Raw genomic sequence first — 16,758 nt, forward strand, 5'->3', positions numbered from 1 at the left:
CGCTCGCCGCACACTGCAGGGACCCCCTGTGCAGCGTGCTGCGTCGCCCCGGAGGTCGGGCTGAGCGGATGCTAGGTTTGACAGGTCGATGGTGGGGCTAGCGCATTGTCCACAGGAAGCCGTCGGTGGGTAGCCTCGGCGGAGAAGCGGGACGAGCCTGCAACTGGTCCCGAGCGATAGTGCTGAACCGTGAACGTGTTACGGCGTGAACGTGTTACGGCTGACGCCAAGCGGGAGATGCGTAGTGCGGGGTGATATGAGGTTATTTTTGAAAGGGGCAGGTGGAGTTCTCAACCGGCGACTCGGATGCCCGGGACGAGCGCGAAAACACAGCCGCAAGCTGGGTCGGAGAGTCACGACTGTCGATTTGTGGACGGGACAGCAGATAATGGCCGCTGATGAGGACGTGGGTGCACGTAAAAGAAGTTTGGTAAATGCAGCCGCGCCGTTCCTCTTTTCATAGTGCGGGATTCGGTCGACGGAGAGGCCCCCAACAGAGTTGCTGGCGTTGAGCGTAGCTTACATAGAGTTTGGCGAATCTTTGATGATCGACCGAGGAGTGACAGTCGTGAATAGGAGTAACGGTAGTTGCGGGGTCCTGTCGGTCATCGCTGACGACTAAGATCCAAGCGAGAGAAGAGATGGCCATGGGAAGAGTCGATCGGCGGCTTTCAGGGTTTGCAGATAGCTCGGCGTCTTCCGTGCCCCTTGAACGGATCTTTGGCTCACCACTTCGCGAGCGGCATGATTGTGTCGAGCATCGAGCGAGCTGTGCATGTGGTCGGTGGCTCGCGGCGTTAGCTACCTGGTTGTAGCACCAGTGGGTAAAACGGGATAAAGGAGACATCGATGAGACCCACCCAGCACAGTAGTGGAGCTTGGTCGGGGCATTAGTGACCCAAGATAGAGGATGGAGGGTAGGTTTGAACGTCTCCGACTCACTGGGGGAGAGGTTGTGCCTTGAAGTCGCACTCCACCAGAACAGAGACGGGTGGTATCCCCAAAACTCGCATGGCCGCTACCACGCGTATTTGATCGGCTTGGGGTTGGGAATGTCGCTGCGTTCGGTCATTGGGGTTGTGGACTGTCGTAGAGCTGAGCATTCTCGGAGTCAATCAGCCGTGACGCACAGAACAATCGAGTCGCTGTTGGCCACCTGAACGCCTTGCGTCCAGACTCAGGTCTATCCACGATCGCCCCCGGGCCATTCTGGGAGTTGCGCCCCTCGACTCCAACGCGCAGCAGCCGGTGCACGCCGGAGCATCGATTGCAAGCCGATGAAAACTGCGAACATGAAAGAGCTCGGACTCACTCTGAGAGACAGAGGGTGGGGTGATGCCAGTGAAGGTCGGCAGAAGGCTAGTGGACGCGGTTGAACTGCAGCTTGCAGGAATCAGGGCACCAAGCGCACGTGACTGACGCGCTTGCTTGGGCGCCTGCTGTTGATTGAGCAACTCCAACGCGACGCGCTTTGTTTGAACGCTACGGCTCTGCTTCATTTGCAAACGCTACCGCCTCCCCCTCCTCTCTACTGCTGCCCTGTGTCAAAACTTTCCTCAGTATTATGGCAAAATCTGTTCTGGACTTCTTCAAGCCAATGCGTGGCGAGGCGATCGCACGACTACGAACCAACTCTATCGGGCTCGTCAGCCTCTCGATCCTGGCCCACCTCCTCCCGGTGCCAACACCATGGCGCGCGTTTGATACGGTATGGAAGCAACGGCCGGCGAGTGCGCCTTACTACTACACATGTGCTGCTGGTGCGTCTTTTTGTCCGTCGGTTCCCAAGCGAGTCCTCAAGGCACGAGACGCAGAGCTGCTCGTGTTCGGATTGCTAGCTCTGAACGTGCTGCAAGCACTCTTTGCACTCAAGTACCCCCGTGCACCCCTCCCGCCGCCTCCATCTGCGCCTGCTACCCCTGTCAAATCCCCGCTTCAGTCGACGCCAGCGCGCCAGTGGCGTTTGCAAAGCAGCACTCCGAATGTATGTTGGTTGTTCTACTTCATAACGTGTTGATGATACTGATTCTGTTACACATTAGGCGAGCCCACAACGTCAAAAAGCTTTCTCGACCTACGTCCCATCTCCCGTTTCCACCCCGTCGCGAACCCTCAGCTACACCATCCCCCTTCTGCGTCTTCCCAAGCCGAGGTTTCATTCACGTCCTCTGTGTCGTCTGTGCCAGGGTCACCAGCCTCGCCCCTTGCAGCCTACAGGGGCCGCCACCAACCCTCCGTCGGTAGTATGTACACGTTCCCACCGCTGCACATCGGCGCATTCACTTACTTTGTTCCAACAGGAGCCTTTGATGGATCGCTGCTTAGTCGGCTGGCAAGAGAGGATTCAGATGACGAAGACTCTTAGAGTATGGCTATGCGACTGCTTGTATCGTTCGCTATGCTGGGATGTCTTACGGCTTTTACGACTTCTCCTTGCGGCTTCGTTTCGATGAGATGCCGAGTGTCAGAGCATTGCGTTCGGTCGCTAGGGAGCATGCGGGAGGTGGAACAATTGCGCATGGATTCCCCAATGCTCTGTTTACGAGAACTGTCACAAGCGTGTCGTGAAAGCCGTTCGAGCGTGGTGTCAGCGTGTCGTCGCGGAGGCGGCGTGGTCTTGGCGACTCGGTCACCTGACTAACGCGACGCGGTCTAAATGGGCACGTCGGGCGCCTGAGCTTCGCGTTCTGGTTGACCTTGGTTTCGAACCGCCATCACCCTTCATCTTATCCTTCGACGCATCTCTACGATACCCACATCATGGAACGAATGTGAGTATCACTATCCATGATTCTTGGCGCGAGTCTTCGGGGAAGGTGTATGCTGGGTATTCCCTCAGTTACAGTACTTCTTTTGAGAGGTTGATCCGACTGCTCGCTTCACGAGGTGCTAACCGATATTTCCTGCAGGCGTCAAAGGTTCGCCCAAGACGAACATGTGTATCCAAACTTGGTGCCTCTGGGCAAGAATGCCGACAGACAGCCCCCGAAGCACGTTCCCCAGAGCGGAGTCATTGTATGTCGCATGTTCATTTGATCTGAGAAACGACTCTAAGAGAACGAATCAGAGCGTTGCATCGACGGCGTCCTCGCCAGAGCCCGTCGGGCGCATCCACAAAGGCCGCTCTGGAGGCCCCATTGAGATATCCGATTCCGAGGATGGCGGAAGACCGAGGTAAGATCCACACGTTTTCTACGGCATATATCTGGCCTGACAGGCTGCGGGAAAAGCCCCCCTCCCCTCCGCTCACAGCCTCTAAACGGTGCCCGCCCATCCCAACCTGCTGGTTTCTCGAAACCGCCGACCCGGATCGTTACCCCCGCGAACCGCCCGCCTCCAGTCACTTCGTACCCCACAAAGCCACCGATGGACGAAGGCGAGACGTTCGATGTCCATAATGTAGGAGGATACGCGGACGACATGATGATGACTCAGGCCGACACCGAGAAGGCGCTCCGCGACTTCGTGGCCGACACCTACAACCATGATGATGCAGAGTACACCGTCGAGGACGCAATGGTCGACGGCTTTCGCGAAGGCGTGATGCTGCTCCCGCACCAAGTCAAGGCGCGGCAGTTCATGAAGGAGCGAGAGACGGGCAAGGCCAGTGGCGGGATCTTGGCCGACGACATGGGGTGAGTCTTACCGCAGCTGCACATGTTCGAGATCGGGTTGCTTAGACACCTCACAGTCTCGGGAAGACCATCTCCACTGTCACCCGTATCCTTGACGGTAGAGCCACCAAGAAGGACAAGGAGGCCGGATGGAGCGGTTCTACTTTGTAAGTCCCTCCGTGCGGTGAGGGCATGCGGAGACTTAGACGCCGTACAGGGTTGTTTGCCCGGTCGCCCTCGTCTCGCAATGGGAGAATGAGGTCAAGAAGTACGCACCCTCTCTTCGCGTCGTCCAACACCATGGCCCCAGCCGTACTTCAGGTCCGTTGTTTGGTGATTGCTTCCGTGACATTCTCTCACTCTTGAGCCAGACCCCAGGGAGCTCGAGCGCGCCCACATTGTCGTAACATCATATTCAGTCGTGACGTCCGAGTTTGGGGCATACGCCCCGGCCAAGGACGAGTCTAAAGGCAAGAAGAAGAAGGGAAAGGGTGACTTTGACTCCGGTGATGACGACGATTCCGACTCGGATGATGCGGCATTCCGAAAGAAGACGAAGGCTGCATCGAAGCGTGGGGCCAAGAAAGACGCGCTCTTCCGCGTCAAGTGGTTGCGAGTAGTTCTCGGTGAGTTACCTTGCTATCTGCGGGGTTGAGACGCCGACTCACTCGTGCATAGATGAGGCGCATAACATCAAGAACCGCAGCACCAAGGCCGCAACGTCATGTTGTGCGCTCGAAGCGAAGTTCCGATGGTGTTTGACCGGTACTCCCATGTAAGCCTTTCTGGCCGTTCGGACGGCATGCGTCTGCTGACCAATCGACAGGCAAAACAGCGTCGAAGAACTCTATTCTTTGATCAAGTTCTTGCGCGTCAGGCCGCTCAATGACTGGCAGACCTTCAACTCGCAAATCGCCAAGCCTGTGAAATCAGGCAAGCCCGCTCGCCCACTGAAGAGGCTGCAGGTGAGCTTTGCCACGCTTATGCGTGCCGTGGAGCTCGACTCAGAACGCTTTCGCTAGGTCGTTCTTCGTGTCATCATGCTTCGCAGGACGAAGACGACGATCATCAACGGCAAGCCCATCCTAGACCTCCCCGCACGTAACGTCCACGTTGTGGAATGTGAGTTCGACACCGCAGAGCGCGCGTTCTACAACTCGGTCGAGCAAATGGTCCAGACCAGTCTCGAGAAGCTGCAGCAGGGCAACATCAACAAGTCGTACACCTCAGTCCTCGTCCTTCTCTTGCGCCTCCGTCAAGGTTCGACTTTTCTTCTAAGCCTGAACGATGATATACTGATGCTCATCGTTGTGTAGCGTGCAATCATAGGGGCCTGATCTCGAAGGACTACGCGACGGATCAAGAGGCCGTCGAGCCCAAGAGCGCCAGCCAGACCAGTGAGGATGCCGACGATCCTGCCGACGAGCTTGCTGCCATGCTTGGTGGTCTCGGAATCTCCCGCAAGCCGTGCCAGCTGTGCCAAAAGCCGCTCACGTCGTCGAACACCTGGAAGAACGACGTCTGTGTCGACTGCGAGGACGTCTACAAGGACGCGCTCGAGGCAGCGGCGTCACCGACCGGTCTCCCGCCGCATTCAAGCAAGACGCGGATGATCGTGAAGATCCTGCGCGAGGCGGAGGAGCGCGGGGAGGGCGAGAAGACGATCATCTTCTCGCAGTTCACGAGTATGCTCGACCTCATCGAGCCGTTCCTCCGGGCGGAGGGGATGAAGTTCGTTCGCTGTGAGTGGCTCGTCGTTCCGTCAAATCTGGCGGGCTAACCAGTTTCGTTAGACGACGGGTCTATGGACAAGATGTCACGCGACAAGTCGATTGAGGACATCACCAAGGTGAAGTCGACGAAGATCATCCTGATCTCGTTCAAGGCTGGAAGCACTGGCCTGAACTTGACCTGCTGTAACAACGTCATCCTGGTCGACCCGTGGTGGAACCCAGCACTTGAGGTACGTCGTTATCCACCCAGGGATTCTTGCAGGTGCTCATTCGTCTCTCTCAGGACCAAGCGTTCGACCGTGCGCATCGCTTTGGGCAGACGCGGGCGGTTAACATCCACAAGCTATCCGTCAAAGAGAGCGTCGAGCAACGAATCTTGGAGCTGCAGGAGAAGAAGCGCGCCCTTGCCGCAGCCGCGCTCGCGGGAGACAAGCTCAAGAACATGCGTCTGGGCATGGACGAGCTTGTCGCGTTGTTCCGCTCCTCTGGCCACGATGACGACGATGATGACTAGATGGATGACTTCGATGAGAATCTGTTTTAGCATCTATGATTGGATTCCGCATACACATATACACTGGACTAATATACCATGGCCTGTCCTGTACACATTTCGCTTGTCTTTACAACGCTGCGACGTGTAATCAACCGCAGCGAAGTGGGCCGAGGGTTTGTACGTCGAAGTGGGACTTTACACATCTCGAGGCTCGAGGAGGCTCGTGACGTCGGGCGGCAATTTGACGCCCATGTACGCCGCGTCGCGGCTGATTCTACGCGCTTACCTTCGGCCTCTCCTCTCTCCTCTCCATCCCCTTGTCCCGCATACACCGCGGCGAGACCCCACACAATGATCCACGAGCCCGTATAGTCACTGACATGTCAGAAGAAGCATCACAACTCCTCCGGTATGTTCTACCGCAGTGCAATTTGCGCCCTGTATGCTCAATCACCGTAGGGAGGCGAAAACCCTCCAACAGACACTCAAAGAATCGCTCAAGTCGAAGGACCCATGGGAGAGGGAGACCGATTTCACCAGGAAACAGTGCGTATACTCGCTATATGCGCTCCCCTCCCCAGTTCTCAGCGAGTGGCGTGCAGATTGCGGCGGAACTGCCTGCGCCTCCTCCTCCTCCATCCATACGAGCCTGAGTCCAAGGATGCAGAGAACATGCTCTGGATGTCGACATCGTACAACTTCATTGCAGTCTTCAAGCAGCGCATCGCCGCCCTCGACCGTGTCATGCACTCCGGGCCCCGGCAGCAGGGTCAGGGCCAAGGGCAGGGTCAGCAGCCGCACGGGGGGCGCAACTCGCACGTCGTCGAGCACCGCAAGCTCCTCCAACGCTTCCGCCAGTTCCTCGCCGATGAAGAGAAGTTCTGGATCCAGCTTATCGTCCGCATTCGGCGAATCTTCGCACTCGACGACGCGCACACCGTCCTCGCCGAGCTTGGCATCTTCGCAGACGAACCCGACCCCGCAACGACCAACGATGGACCTCCGAAACGCAACCACTTCCAGTTCCCGCCCGACGTCGACATTGCGGCCGCGGCGCCCGCCCTCACCCCAGCTTCACGCGAGCAGCGCGACGGCCGGATGGCGAGCCTGAGCAAGGCGCTCGTTTGCCTGGGAGACATCGAGCGGTACAAGGAGCAGTACAACGAGTCTGGGGGGCGTCCGCGCGCCGGGCACGAGGACGGGCCCCCAGCGGCTGGCGCGAACGGTGGACAGAAAAGTGGCCGGGGCAGGAAGGGCGGCGCCCCCTCGGGGGGTGTCCAGGCGCCAGTCATGCCGCGGATGCGCAACTACGACAAGGCGCAGCAATGTTACCAGCAAGCGCGGCTGCTCTTGCCGCAGGACGGGAACCCGGCGCACCAGATGGCGATCCTCGCGACCTACCAGAAGGACGCGTTCGGGTCGCTCGTGCACTACTACCGCGCGCTCTGTGTCCGGACCCCATTCGACACTGCGGCGGAGAACCTCGGGACGGTGCTGTCGAAAGCGCTCGTGCAGTGGAAGATCAGGGGGGCGAAGAAGGACCGTGATAAGGGGAATGAGATCGCGCGCGGAGACGGGCCGCCAATGGCACCAAGACTAAGGGTGGAAGCTTTCAAGGAGAAGTTGATTGTGCTCCATGGGCTGTGGCGGATACCTCCAGAAGAGTGAGTATCTGCCTCGTTTCTTCTCCTTCGTGCATTTAAGAAGATGTTGTAGGGCCAACGTGCTCTCCCCCGACCTCGCATACAAGCTTGCGGAAGACTTCCGGTCACTCATCTCCGACCGAGTCCTTCCTCTTGACATTATTCTCAAGGTCATCGTCCTCTCTCAAAGCGCTCTCTGGAAGCATCGCATGTTCCGCTCCAGCTCCAGCGGTCCGAAGAAAGGTCCTACCGTCGCCTCACCTGCTTCTGCGGAATCTGCCATCGCATCGCACCTTCTTCTCATGCATCGCATTCTTCTGGAAGTGGGACTTGTCCAACTTGCCGAAGCACCCCCAGAGGATGTGGGCGAAGACCTCGCACAACGAATCACCGCCGCTTTCCGACGGACCCTCCCTGCGCTCCGCATGGCCGGCAAGTGGCTCCGCGCCAACCTCCGCTACCTCACCACTCAGCTTGGGCAATACGATGGCAACAACTCGAAGCAGAGACGTGAACGACGACGCAACAACGAGCGACGATCGTCAAGCGTGGCTGGCATTGTCGTGATTCCTGGCCTGGCAGAGTTCTGGCGTGCATACGCTCAGTTCTCGACTGCGTTGATGCACGCCTTCCCTGCGGACCAGCTTCCTGCACTTGCTACGACTCTGGAAGAGGACGTGGAGCTGGCGGGGTTCGTACCACTGAAGAGGTTTGTGCCTCGGAAGTGGTGGGTCTACAAGCAAGGAAGGAGCGAGGGACGGACCGGTTGCCACGAACGGGATGGGACCCTCGATGGTACCTCTTGAGCAGGTACATCCAAATGAGGAGCAGCTCATGCGCATATCGGACCTGCTAGCGGACGCTCAGGCGATTGCGGAAGATGAGGTAAGCACCTTTCGTTCAATGTCCTCTTATTACGACTGACATTTCTGCAGCTCTCTCCCTTATTCCTTGTTGAGGGACAGTTCATCACGAGGAATCTTCCCGAGACGTCTCTACCACCCCACCGGAAGCCCAAGTGCCACCTCCCGCAAGACGAGCGAAGAGCTCCAATCCCTCGCAACAGTCTACCACAATACCGACACGGATCCCTCATCAGGCGCCCCCGATCGAGACAGACGAGGACAACATGACGGACATCACCCGCACAGAGGACGATCCTGTCGAAGCAGCGTTCCGAACAGTGCTGAACGCGTCTGATGACGATGACGATGAGATCATCTGGAATCCTGGGTCGGTCTAATAGTTTCATGTTCGCCTGGGTTTGCTGACATTGCTCGCAGCGCGGACGAAGCGTATGACCTGAGCCCAGTCATGGGTGCTGATGTAGCGTCACCTACATCACCTCCTCGCCATCTGGTTGCCAGTCCAGTTACTGTCCCTCCCAATCTCAGCAGTCCTGAGCCCATCTCCCCCAAATACGCGCCAAAATTCCCCGAGCATCTGCCGCTTGCGCCACCACCTGTCATTTCTCCTCCGACCATCACCACCGCGCAAGATATCCTCGCCAGTGTTCTGCATCGAAGCCCGCCCCGACTAGACGCCGGACGCGCGACACACATACGCCAAGTTTCCGCTCCTCATGTTCCGCAGACGCACATGCTGTTCGGCTCTAGCGCGTTGGGCACTGGGCCGTCCATATGGTCCTCGAATGCCAATGAGACGGCTGCCCTCCACCTCAACCAAGGTTTCTCGGGCAGCACTCAATATCAACCTCAGCCTCAATCCCCACCACAGCTCCAGTACTCCTCGCACAACGCGGCACCCCCTCATTCCGCACACACCTCTCTGGGTCTTGGCCACGGCATGGCTGGTCTTGGGTCTATGCAACAATTTGGGGGCTCACCGTACGGCCACCAACGCGTCCAATCACTCTCTACCTCTCGCTCGCCTTTCTCCCAGGGACAACTTGGCTCCTCTCACACCCAGTCTCACTCTTCGCAGCTGTCAGACCCCTTTGGGTCCTATCCCGTACTCACGGACCACGCGCCAGTGGGATACAACTCTGGCGTCCCCGGTTCATACGCAGACCCGGTGTACACCAGGAAGCTCGACCCGCCTTCGCAATTTCGGCAGACCGCGCCGGGCATACCTTCTCCCCCGAGTCGCTCCGTGCCGTACCACTTCGACCCGCGACCCCCGGCGGGGAACCAGGAGTACGCACCTCTGTCCTCGATGGCGCAGCTGTGGAACAATTCGGGGTGAAGCGGTCGAAAATATCGATGTTGTGAAGCCCCTCGTTTCTCAACTAGACTCTTGAAGCGGAGGAAAAATGCATCGAGTACGACTCCGCACGGATCTCAATAGCACCCGGCGCTACGTCCACCGTCACCACCTCCGCGACATTCACGAGCCTTGATGACCTCCGCACCGCGACGACCTCATCCCGGTTTGCGCGCGACTTCGCACGGACACGGTACGCAACCGCCTAACAGAGCCTAGCATGCGCTCTACGAGTTCCGGATGTATCACGCCGTTGTCCCGGATTCTTACCTCGTGTGGGGTGTCGTCTTGCACCGGCTCAAAGGCCCGCCATGTTCCGTTGTAGTTCCTCCTATGTACGAGCTCTTTCTGCTTCTTTTTCTCGCTCTCCCCCGGCGACGCGTGCCGTCCGCTCTGAGGTGGAGGTGCTGGCTCTGATTCGATTGAAGACCTTCGTGTCGCCTCGTGTCGCCTCGTGTTATGTATGTGTCTGTTGTACGAAGCGGATGATGCGTCTTCGTGTGTACTCGAGTACAAGCCTCTATGTCCCGCCTTCCCGTAGCTACTTCTTGCGCCCAGGTGGGCATCCCAGAATATGCAATGCGCTCCAGAGCAACACCAATTCCATGTACACTACAGCGCGGCAATTGAACGTAAACCAAGAACCGTCAATCCAGCCGTAGCCATCTCGTCGTCTTCTCCACAGCACTTGTCCGCCGCTCCCCGCTGTACCGCCGGCCGCTAGTGTCAGCCCAAGCCGACGCTGCTCGTGTGCTCGAGCACTTGCTTGCTCTGCCGACGCCACCATGCACTCCGCCCTGTGGTCTGCTGGCCGGACGACGTCCGCCGACGAGCGAGGCCTCGAGGGGCTGTGGAGCACGGCTTCGTAGGGGCTGCCGCCGACGGGCGCACGACGATGTTCGAGATCGCAGAGGTCCCGACAAGTTTGCTCGCACCCAGCCACGCCGGACCACTGACCGGGTCGCTCGTGATGGGGTCGCTCGCGGTGCTGGAAGCTGCAGGCGAAACGGCGGTCGCACCGCGCCGCGTCACCCCAGCACCCCGACGTCGTCGCCGTTGTCGCCGCCCTCGATCCGCTCGGTCCGCTTCTCGCAGACGACGACGCGCTGGACCCGCGCGCGCGCGGCGTCCCGCTGCGCGTCCGTCAGCCCGCCGACGGCGTCGAGCGCGTCCACGACGTCGCGCAGGCGGATGCGGGGGCCCCAGATGCTGTGGCGGTACGTGTCGACGAGGCGGATGCGCTCCAGCGCCGTCCCCCCACCACCTGCGCCGTCGCCGTCGTCGTCGTCGGTGTTCCCAGCGCCGTCCCTTGCGCCGGGGTCGAGACACGACGGCGGCGCGGGGCAGACGAGCATCGCGGCGACGGCGGAGGGGGCAGGAGCGTCGCCTTGCCGAGGAGCACGGTGCGGAGGCGGGGGAGCGCGCGCACGGGGAGGAGCGGCGCGGAGGGCGTCCAGGGCGTGTGCAGCCCGAGCTCGTCCGAGGGGAAGGTGAGGTTCGTGAGCGTGATGTGCTCCACGGCGGCCCAGGTGCCGATCGCGCGGATGAGGTGGTGCGTCGCCCAGGGCACGATCTGCGGAGGGAGGGGGTGCACGGTGAGTCGGACCCCGTGCGCGCGCGAGGTGGGGGAGGGGAGGGGGCACTCACCGCGATGGAGAAGTGGTGCTCTGGGTCGGGGCCTTTCCAGATGAACGTCCGTGGACTGCGTGCGCGGCGCTGGGTGAGAACTGGGCTGGAGGAGAGTAGACGGGGGTGCGTACTTTGCTAGGGAGAGAGCCTTGTATATGTGGTCAAGATGCGGATTGCTGGAGTGCGAATGCAAGCTCAGGGAGAGCAGATCCAACGGCACTTGCGCATGGCTGTCGGACGTCGGAGGATGGCCAGGGGACGGTGGAGACTTGAGCTTGAGGCATCGCCGAAACACGACTTCCAGGTGCCGAAGACTTCGAAGATGGCAGAGCCGCCCGCGAGGGAGACCCGGAGGGTGCGAGGGGAATACGGCGGGGTGCTGGACATTCGGAAAAGAGGACGAGTTGGTGGAGGGAAGTGAAGCGCAGGTGGGAGTGCACGAGGGGGGCGCTGACCGCGTGAAAGGTGCTGTTGACGCACAAGATGTTGCTCGGTGAGCGGGTGTCGTCGAGCGCGTATGCGAGGATGTCGACGAGGAGCTCGAGCGGGACGCAGGACAGCGACATGGCGTTCCAAGCTCGAGCGGCGAGAGCTCGCGATAACAGGCAATCTCGACTTAATCTCGGGACGTCCCGCGGTCCCACCCAGCTCAACACCGCGGCGGACCTCCGCACAAGTGAATGAAGGTGAGATGTATTATCGCAATAAGTCAGGGACAGATAGTGTGTGCACGAGAGCGTCCTCAGAGCGTCCGATAGCATGTTTCCGATCCCAACCACCTTCCGTCCTCTCTCCAGAGTGCCCGTCGACCTGCTCACATCCGTCCCGGGCCCCACGACTGCTGTTGGCCCATGAATCCCGTTGGCTGCTGCATCTGCGGCTGCTGCCACCCCATCGCCCCAAACGGATTCGTTTGCTGCTGCCCAAACATCTGCTGCTGTTGTGGCTGTTGTTGTGGCTGCTGCTGTCCGGGTGGCATGAACATGCTCGGCGACGGCGACGCGAACGGCTGCTGGGGCTGGAAACCGGTCATGACCGGCTGCTGCTGCTGCTGCTGTATCTGCATCTGCATCTGCATTTGCATCTGCTGTTGCTGTTGCTGCATATGCTGCTGCTGCTGCTGCTGCTGCATGTTCATAAACGGGTTCGAGCCCTGCTGCCCGAGCTGCTGCGACGGGAACATAGGTGAACCCTGCATCTGTCCAAGCTGTTGCGGTGGGAACATGGGCGAGCTTTGCATCTGTCCCAGGGGCTGAGAGGGGAACATGGGCGAGCCTTGCGGCATAGGCGACGTAGAGTGCATCGGCGACGCCGACATCATGGAGGGCCCGGCTTGACCGAACGACGAGGGAACGCCCCCGAATGCCTGCTGCTGTTGCTGCTGCTGTTGTTGATACTGCTGCTGATGCATAGACATGCCGGGGGAGATGGACTGGGCGAACGGCGGTTGTGGGCTCGAACTCAAGCTCTGTTGCAGGAAACCAGAGCTGAGAGAGGGCGCCGCGGGCTGGGGCTGCAGCATGCCCATCGAGCCGGAAGGGACGTACTGGGCATCACGCTCGCGCCGACGCCCAGAGTGTTCCCCCCGACGCCGTTCATCCCGTTCATCGTGAGGCCAGTATTGAGGCTCATGCTCCGTGGTGGGAACATGCCCGTCTGCTGCTGCATGAGCATCGACGGGAACGGGTTGCTGGGGCTCGCGGAGAGCCCGGTGAACTGCTGAGCCGGCACCGAAAGGCCGGTGTTCTGGATGCTCATGGGAGCGGACATGGTAGGGGTGCGGCGTACTGCAGGGGAGGGAGGAGTTCGTCGCCTGATTTTGAAGCTGCGCAAGATCTCCCCACAGAGGATTCGAGGTTGCGTAGGAGGCGCGGCTTGCTGCGGGGGTGGCTGGGGTGCCGCGGGGGCGGGAGGGGCGACGGGTTGTGACGCAGCGCGAACGGGAGGTAATGGCTTATGTTGTGAAGGGCTGGGAGTTCGTGCTACCGCGTGCGCAGCGGAGAGATAAGAAGTGGGTGGAGCCGAAGCGGATGATGAAGGGGGCATGGTTTGGGAACGAGTGGCAGTCGGCGCGGCTGACGAGAGTCGACTCGATGCTGACCTCGAGGGACCGAGTAGCGCCGTTGCCGCAGACTTCTTGGTGACAAACGACTTGTACTGGTATTTGGCTGTCTCCGCATCGGCAGGGCGTTCGCGCATAGAGCAAGCAATAACTCACATCGGATGTACTTCTCCAGGTCACTGTCCCGCTCTTGGTCGATCATGTTGGTGGGCGGAGGGTTCTTGATCTCGTCCGGGTTGTAGTAAGCATTCGACTTGAGGTTCCCGTTCTCCTTCATCGTCTCGACCTGCTCCTTCGACCACTGATCCATCGTCAGGCTCTTCCTGCGTAGCGAGGTGAGCACGTCTACTTGGTCATGCACCGAATGCATACCTACACCTTAGATATATGCGTCCCCATTTTTCGGTGGATGCCCGCACAGCTCACGCTGCCAAGAATGGTGAACGGGGCGAAGTGCTAGAGGTGCTGTCGTTACTCACCAGATGAATATCCCGATGTTATGAGATGCCCACCGGGGGTTACGTGCCTTGCAGTCGGCACAGACGTCTGTTCCGTTGAGTCGGACATGAGTGACCGCTCGGAAGTTGATGCATTGACTAGCACGCACCATTCCCCGGCTGAATCGCAAGGTCCATGACGATGCGCTGATTGCGCTCGGCGGTCATCTTGTTCATCCCGGACGACATCGTGTCGGCGAGAGCTCAAGGGAGTTCGGAGGAGCTGAGAAGATCGCAGTGCAAGCGGCTTGAGATGAGCAGAGTCGGATGAAGGTGCGAACGAGCGAGGTGTGCAGGACGTGGCGGAAGGAGACGCAAAGGCACAGGCTGATCGCTGCCCAGGGGGCCCCTGTTCTCCGTCATCTCGGGCTCACGCGGGCCGGGCTATGTCGCGGTCACATGACGTGTTTGGATAAGTCTCTCCGAACTGGTCTGTACAAAGTTCGCTATGTTTCATCGGTGCGCTCTACCTCGAGGACCTCGTCACGCTCCTCCTCGTTCACACCCTTCGTCGCGTCTTCATCGGCAAGGGTCATGTTCTCAGCTCGCTCAACGAGCCCGTCCTCCTCCACCCGGCTCTCCGCCTCACGCGTATCCTCCTCGCGCAAGGCCTCCCCGTGGGCTTCCTCTTCACCGGCTGGCTCACGAGAAACCGCCACCCCCTGCTCCGCCAAGATCGCATCCACCTCCGCCTGCGGCCGCGGCGGGAACCGCACGTTCCGCGCCGCCATCATCTGCTCGTACTTCCCCCCGCGAGCTCGAGGTGGAACACGCGCGTGCTCTCCGGCGCGAACGGCGAGCGCAGGAACGACAGCCGCACGACCCGCGCCCCTTCCTCGTCCACGAACTCGCGCGCCCACCCCGGCCAGCCGTCCACGTGGTCCGTCGCGCAGTCGTGCCCGATCGGCGGCGGCGTCGTCCGCCAGTTGGCCGCGTGCATCGGCTGCGCCGTCGCCCAGTGCACCTCCGGGCCGCGCGCGGGCTCGCCTGGGTTCCCGTCCTGGTCCTCCGCCGTGTCGGCGCCCTGGCCGGGCCCTGCTGGAGCGGGCGGGGGGAGGAGGGGAAAGCACGTCCCGAAGCGGAGGCGGATGCCTTCGGTCTGCGCGACGCTGTCGAACGACATCTGCACGACGAGCGGTGTCCCGGGTCCGTCCTTCTGCGAACTTTTGATCATCGGCTTGTTGCTCGCCTCGAAGTCGAGCAGGAGGAGCCGGTTGATGAGCCAGTGCGGTATCCGGAAGGGCGACGCGGGGAGCAGGGTGTGCAGTGGGTAGGCGAGTGTGACGCGGTCGACCTTGCGGTACTCCGGGAAGGTGTCCATGATGTGGATGTCGCGCCAGACGGGCTTGACGGGTTCTCCGAGGAACGAGAGGTTGTACCAGTCCTTGCCCATGTGCACCAGGCGCACGAATGAGCGCCGGTTATCGGACAGGTCGAAGCCCCAGCCGACACTGTACCTCACGCGAGACGGGTCCGTGAGATTGTCGTTCGTCGGGTTCAGAAGGAGCCCAAAGTGCTCGCGGGCGTTGTCCGTCATCAGCATCGCGACGGTGACGCCCTTGACTTCGAAGACGGGGAAGCGACACTTCATGCCGTAGTTGGTATTCTGGAACTGGGGAAGCTCGAGGGCTCCGAACGGGCCAACCGTCCGCTTCTCGCCGTCCTCGGGCTCGTTCTGAGCGCGTGTCAGGAAGCTGAGGTGTCACGACCGAAAGCAACAACGCACATGTATCGGTTTCCATTGATACGGGAGATAAGGTTGCAGGGGGTATGTCGCGTTGGGAGAGTAGCGGAGACCTCTTGAATTTGCGAAGGCCTTCACAGACTGAGAAAGAAGGAAAAAGTGGTCGAGGGAGGGGGCGTGGAAGATGTTGTAGGTGACATTTCTCGCCATGGGCACCGCCTGGCTGTTGTGTGAGATCCAGCGTCCCCAAGCGAAGAGACTGGTGTCGAAGGACTGGCGCATGATCCCCTGCTGAAGCCGCTGGAACGCGTGCTTCCCTTCGCCATAGATGGTCGGCATGTTGACGTTGAAGAGGCCCATAAGGCAGTACGCCTCATCCTCGACGCGCGTCGTCTGGCGGTGAGCCGCCCACGAGATGCGCGAGGCGACCCCGACGGTGGAGTACGAAGCCTGGTTCGTGAGCACCAGGTCCAGTATCCCCGTGATGCTGTTCAGCAATTTACCCAGCTCGAGCTTGTTCCCGATGATCTTCCAGTCTCGAGATACGAAGAGGACGAGAAGGGGGGCGATCAGCTCTTGCAGCGTCCACCCGCGCGTGTGCCAGCGCGCTTTCAGGAAGGCCGAGCCGGGGGCGTCAACCACGTCATCGCTGGGCACGTCCGCGAGGTAGGCGAAGCATACCTCCGAGGCCGCGTACCAGCGAAACATCGAGTTGATCGCCTCGGAGAGCTCGGTGCTGCTCGTCTTGTCGATGCAGCAGGTGTCGACCCAGACCCAGTCGAAAGAGTACCGCTTTGCGAGGAGACACGTCTGCCGGATCTTAGAAGAGACCATGTCGCGTGGGTTCTTGCCAGAGGCCTTGCACCGCTCTTGGAGCCCTCGGATTTCCTGGTAGGTCTGCTCATGGTCATCCTCCCACGTGTGCGAGAGGATGGCATAGCCCCCGGTGACGGCCGCTGGAGTAGAGAAGAAATGGAGCTCTGCGCGGTCGGTACTGAGCAACCACATCTGCCATCGATCGTCAATCATTAAGGACGATGTCGTGGCATATCGCGCCACGTACCGTTTGGATTGTTGCTACACTGTGGCTATGAATGCAGCCCGCGGTGGTTTAGGGCATATAGGAGTCGTGCTGGTGGAGGAGGAGGCGGGTGATTTCTGCTCACGAGGCCGCCTC

At 60.1% G+C, this 16,758-nt stretch overlaps 6 protein-coding genes across 6 annotated transcripts; 3 read left to right on the forward strand and 3 right to left on the reverse strand.

The window, feature by feature from the left end:
* Positions 1-1,564: 1,564 nt before the first annotated feature.
* On the forward strand, positions 1,565-2,365 carry BXZ73DRAFT_89257 (uncharacterized protein; the record flags this gene model as incomplete). Its single annotated transcript, XM_048025213.1, has 5 exons — positions 1,565-1,760; positions 1,815-1,984; positions 2,043-2,090; positions 2,117-2,243; positions 2,301-2,365. The coding sequence occupies 5 exons, from the start codon at positions 1,565-1,567 to the stop codon at positions 2,363-2,365; spliced, it is 606 nt and encodes a 201-aa protein (XP_047879285.1).
* Positions 2,366-3,426: 1,061 nt separating this feature from the next.
* On the forward strand, positions 3,427-5,861 carry BXZ73DRAFT_89258 (SNF2 family N-terminal domain-containing protein; the record flags this gene model as incomplete). The annotated part of the gene is made up of 10 exons (XM_048025214.1): positions 3,427-3,635; positions 3,692-3,781; positions 3,832-3,935; positions 3,986-4,240; positions 4,293-4,389; positions 4,441-4,579; positions 4,637-4,874; positions 4,931-5,356; positions 5,408-5,577; positions 5,631-5,861. The coding sequence occupies 10 exons, from the start codon at positions 3,427-3,429 to the stop codon at positions 5,859-5,861; spliced, it is 1,959 nt and encodes a 652-aa protein (XP_047879286.1).
* A 362-nt stretch (positions 5,862-6,223) lies between these two features.
* Positions 6,224-9,691, forward strand: BXZ73DRAFT_89259 (uncharacterized protein; the record flags this gene model as incomplete). Its single annotated transcript, XM_048025215.1, has 7 exons — positions 6,224-6,252; positions 6,303-6,389; positions 6,446-7,507; positions 7,560-8,195; positions 8,227-8,384; positions 8,452-8,719; positions 8,770-9,691. 7 exons carry the CDS (start codon positions 6,224-6,226, stop codon positions 9,689-9,691), a joined length of 3,162 nt encoding a protein of 1,053 aa, XP_047879287.1.
* A 1,046-nt stretch (positions 9,692-10,737) lies between these two features.
* Positions 10,738-11,904, reverse strand: BXZ73DRAFT_89260 (uncharacterized protein; the record flags this gene model as incomplete). The annotated part of the gene is made up of 5 exons (XM_048025216.1): positions 10,738-10,973; positions 11,039-11,282; positions 11,357-11,411; positions 11,470-11,635; positions 11,724-11,904. The coding sequence occupies 5 exons, from the start codon at positions 11,902-11,904 to the stop codon at positions 10,738-10,740; spliced, it is 882 nt and encodes a 293-aa protein (XP_047879288.1).
* Positions 11,905-12,152: 248 nt separating this feature from the next.
* On the reverse strand, positions 12,153-14,086 carry BXZ73DRAFT_89261 (uncharacterized protein; the record flags this gene model as incomplete). Its single annotated transcript, XM_048025217.1, has 6 exons — positions 12,153-12,884; positions 12,908-13,506; positions 13,557-13,723; positions 13,777-13,827; positions 13,880-13,946; positions 14,008-14,086. The coding sequence occupies 6 exons, from the start codon at positions 14,084-14,086 to the stop codon at positions 12,153-12,155; spliced, it is 1,695 nt and encodes a 564-aa protein (XP_047879289.1).
* A 541-nt stretch (positions 14,087-14,627) lies between these two features.
* Positions 14,628-16,589, reverse strand: BXZ73DRAFT_44755 (HET-domain-containing protein; the record flags this gene model as incomplete). The annotated part of the gene is made up of 2 exons (XM_048019391.1): positions 14,628-15,572; positions 15,624-16,589. 2 exons carry the CDS (start codon positions 16,587-16,589, stop codon positions 14,628-14,630), a joined length of 1,911 nt encoding a protein of 636 aa, XP_047879290.1.
* Positions 16,590-16,758: the final 169 nt, after the last annotated feature.

The sequence above is a fragment of the Epithele typhae genome (genome assembly GCF_022376455.1).
Source record: "Epithele typhae strain CBS 203.58 chromosome Unknown BXZ73scaffold_15, whole genome shotgun sequence".
NCBI lineage: Eukaryota > Fungi > Basidiomycota > Agaricomycetes > Polyporales > Epitheliaceae > Epithele > Epithele typhae.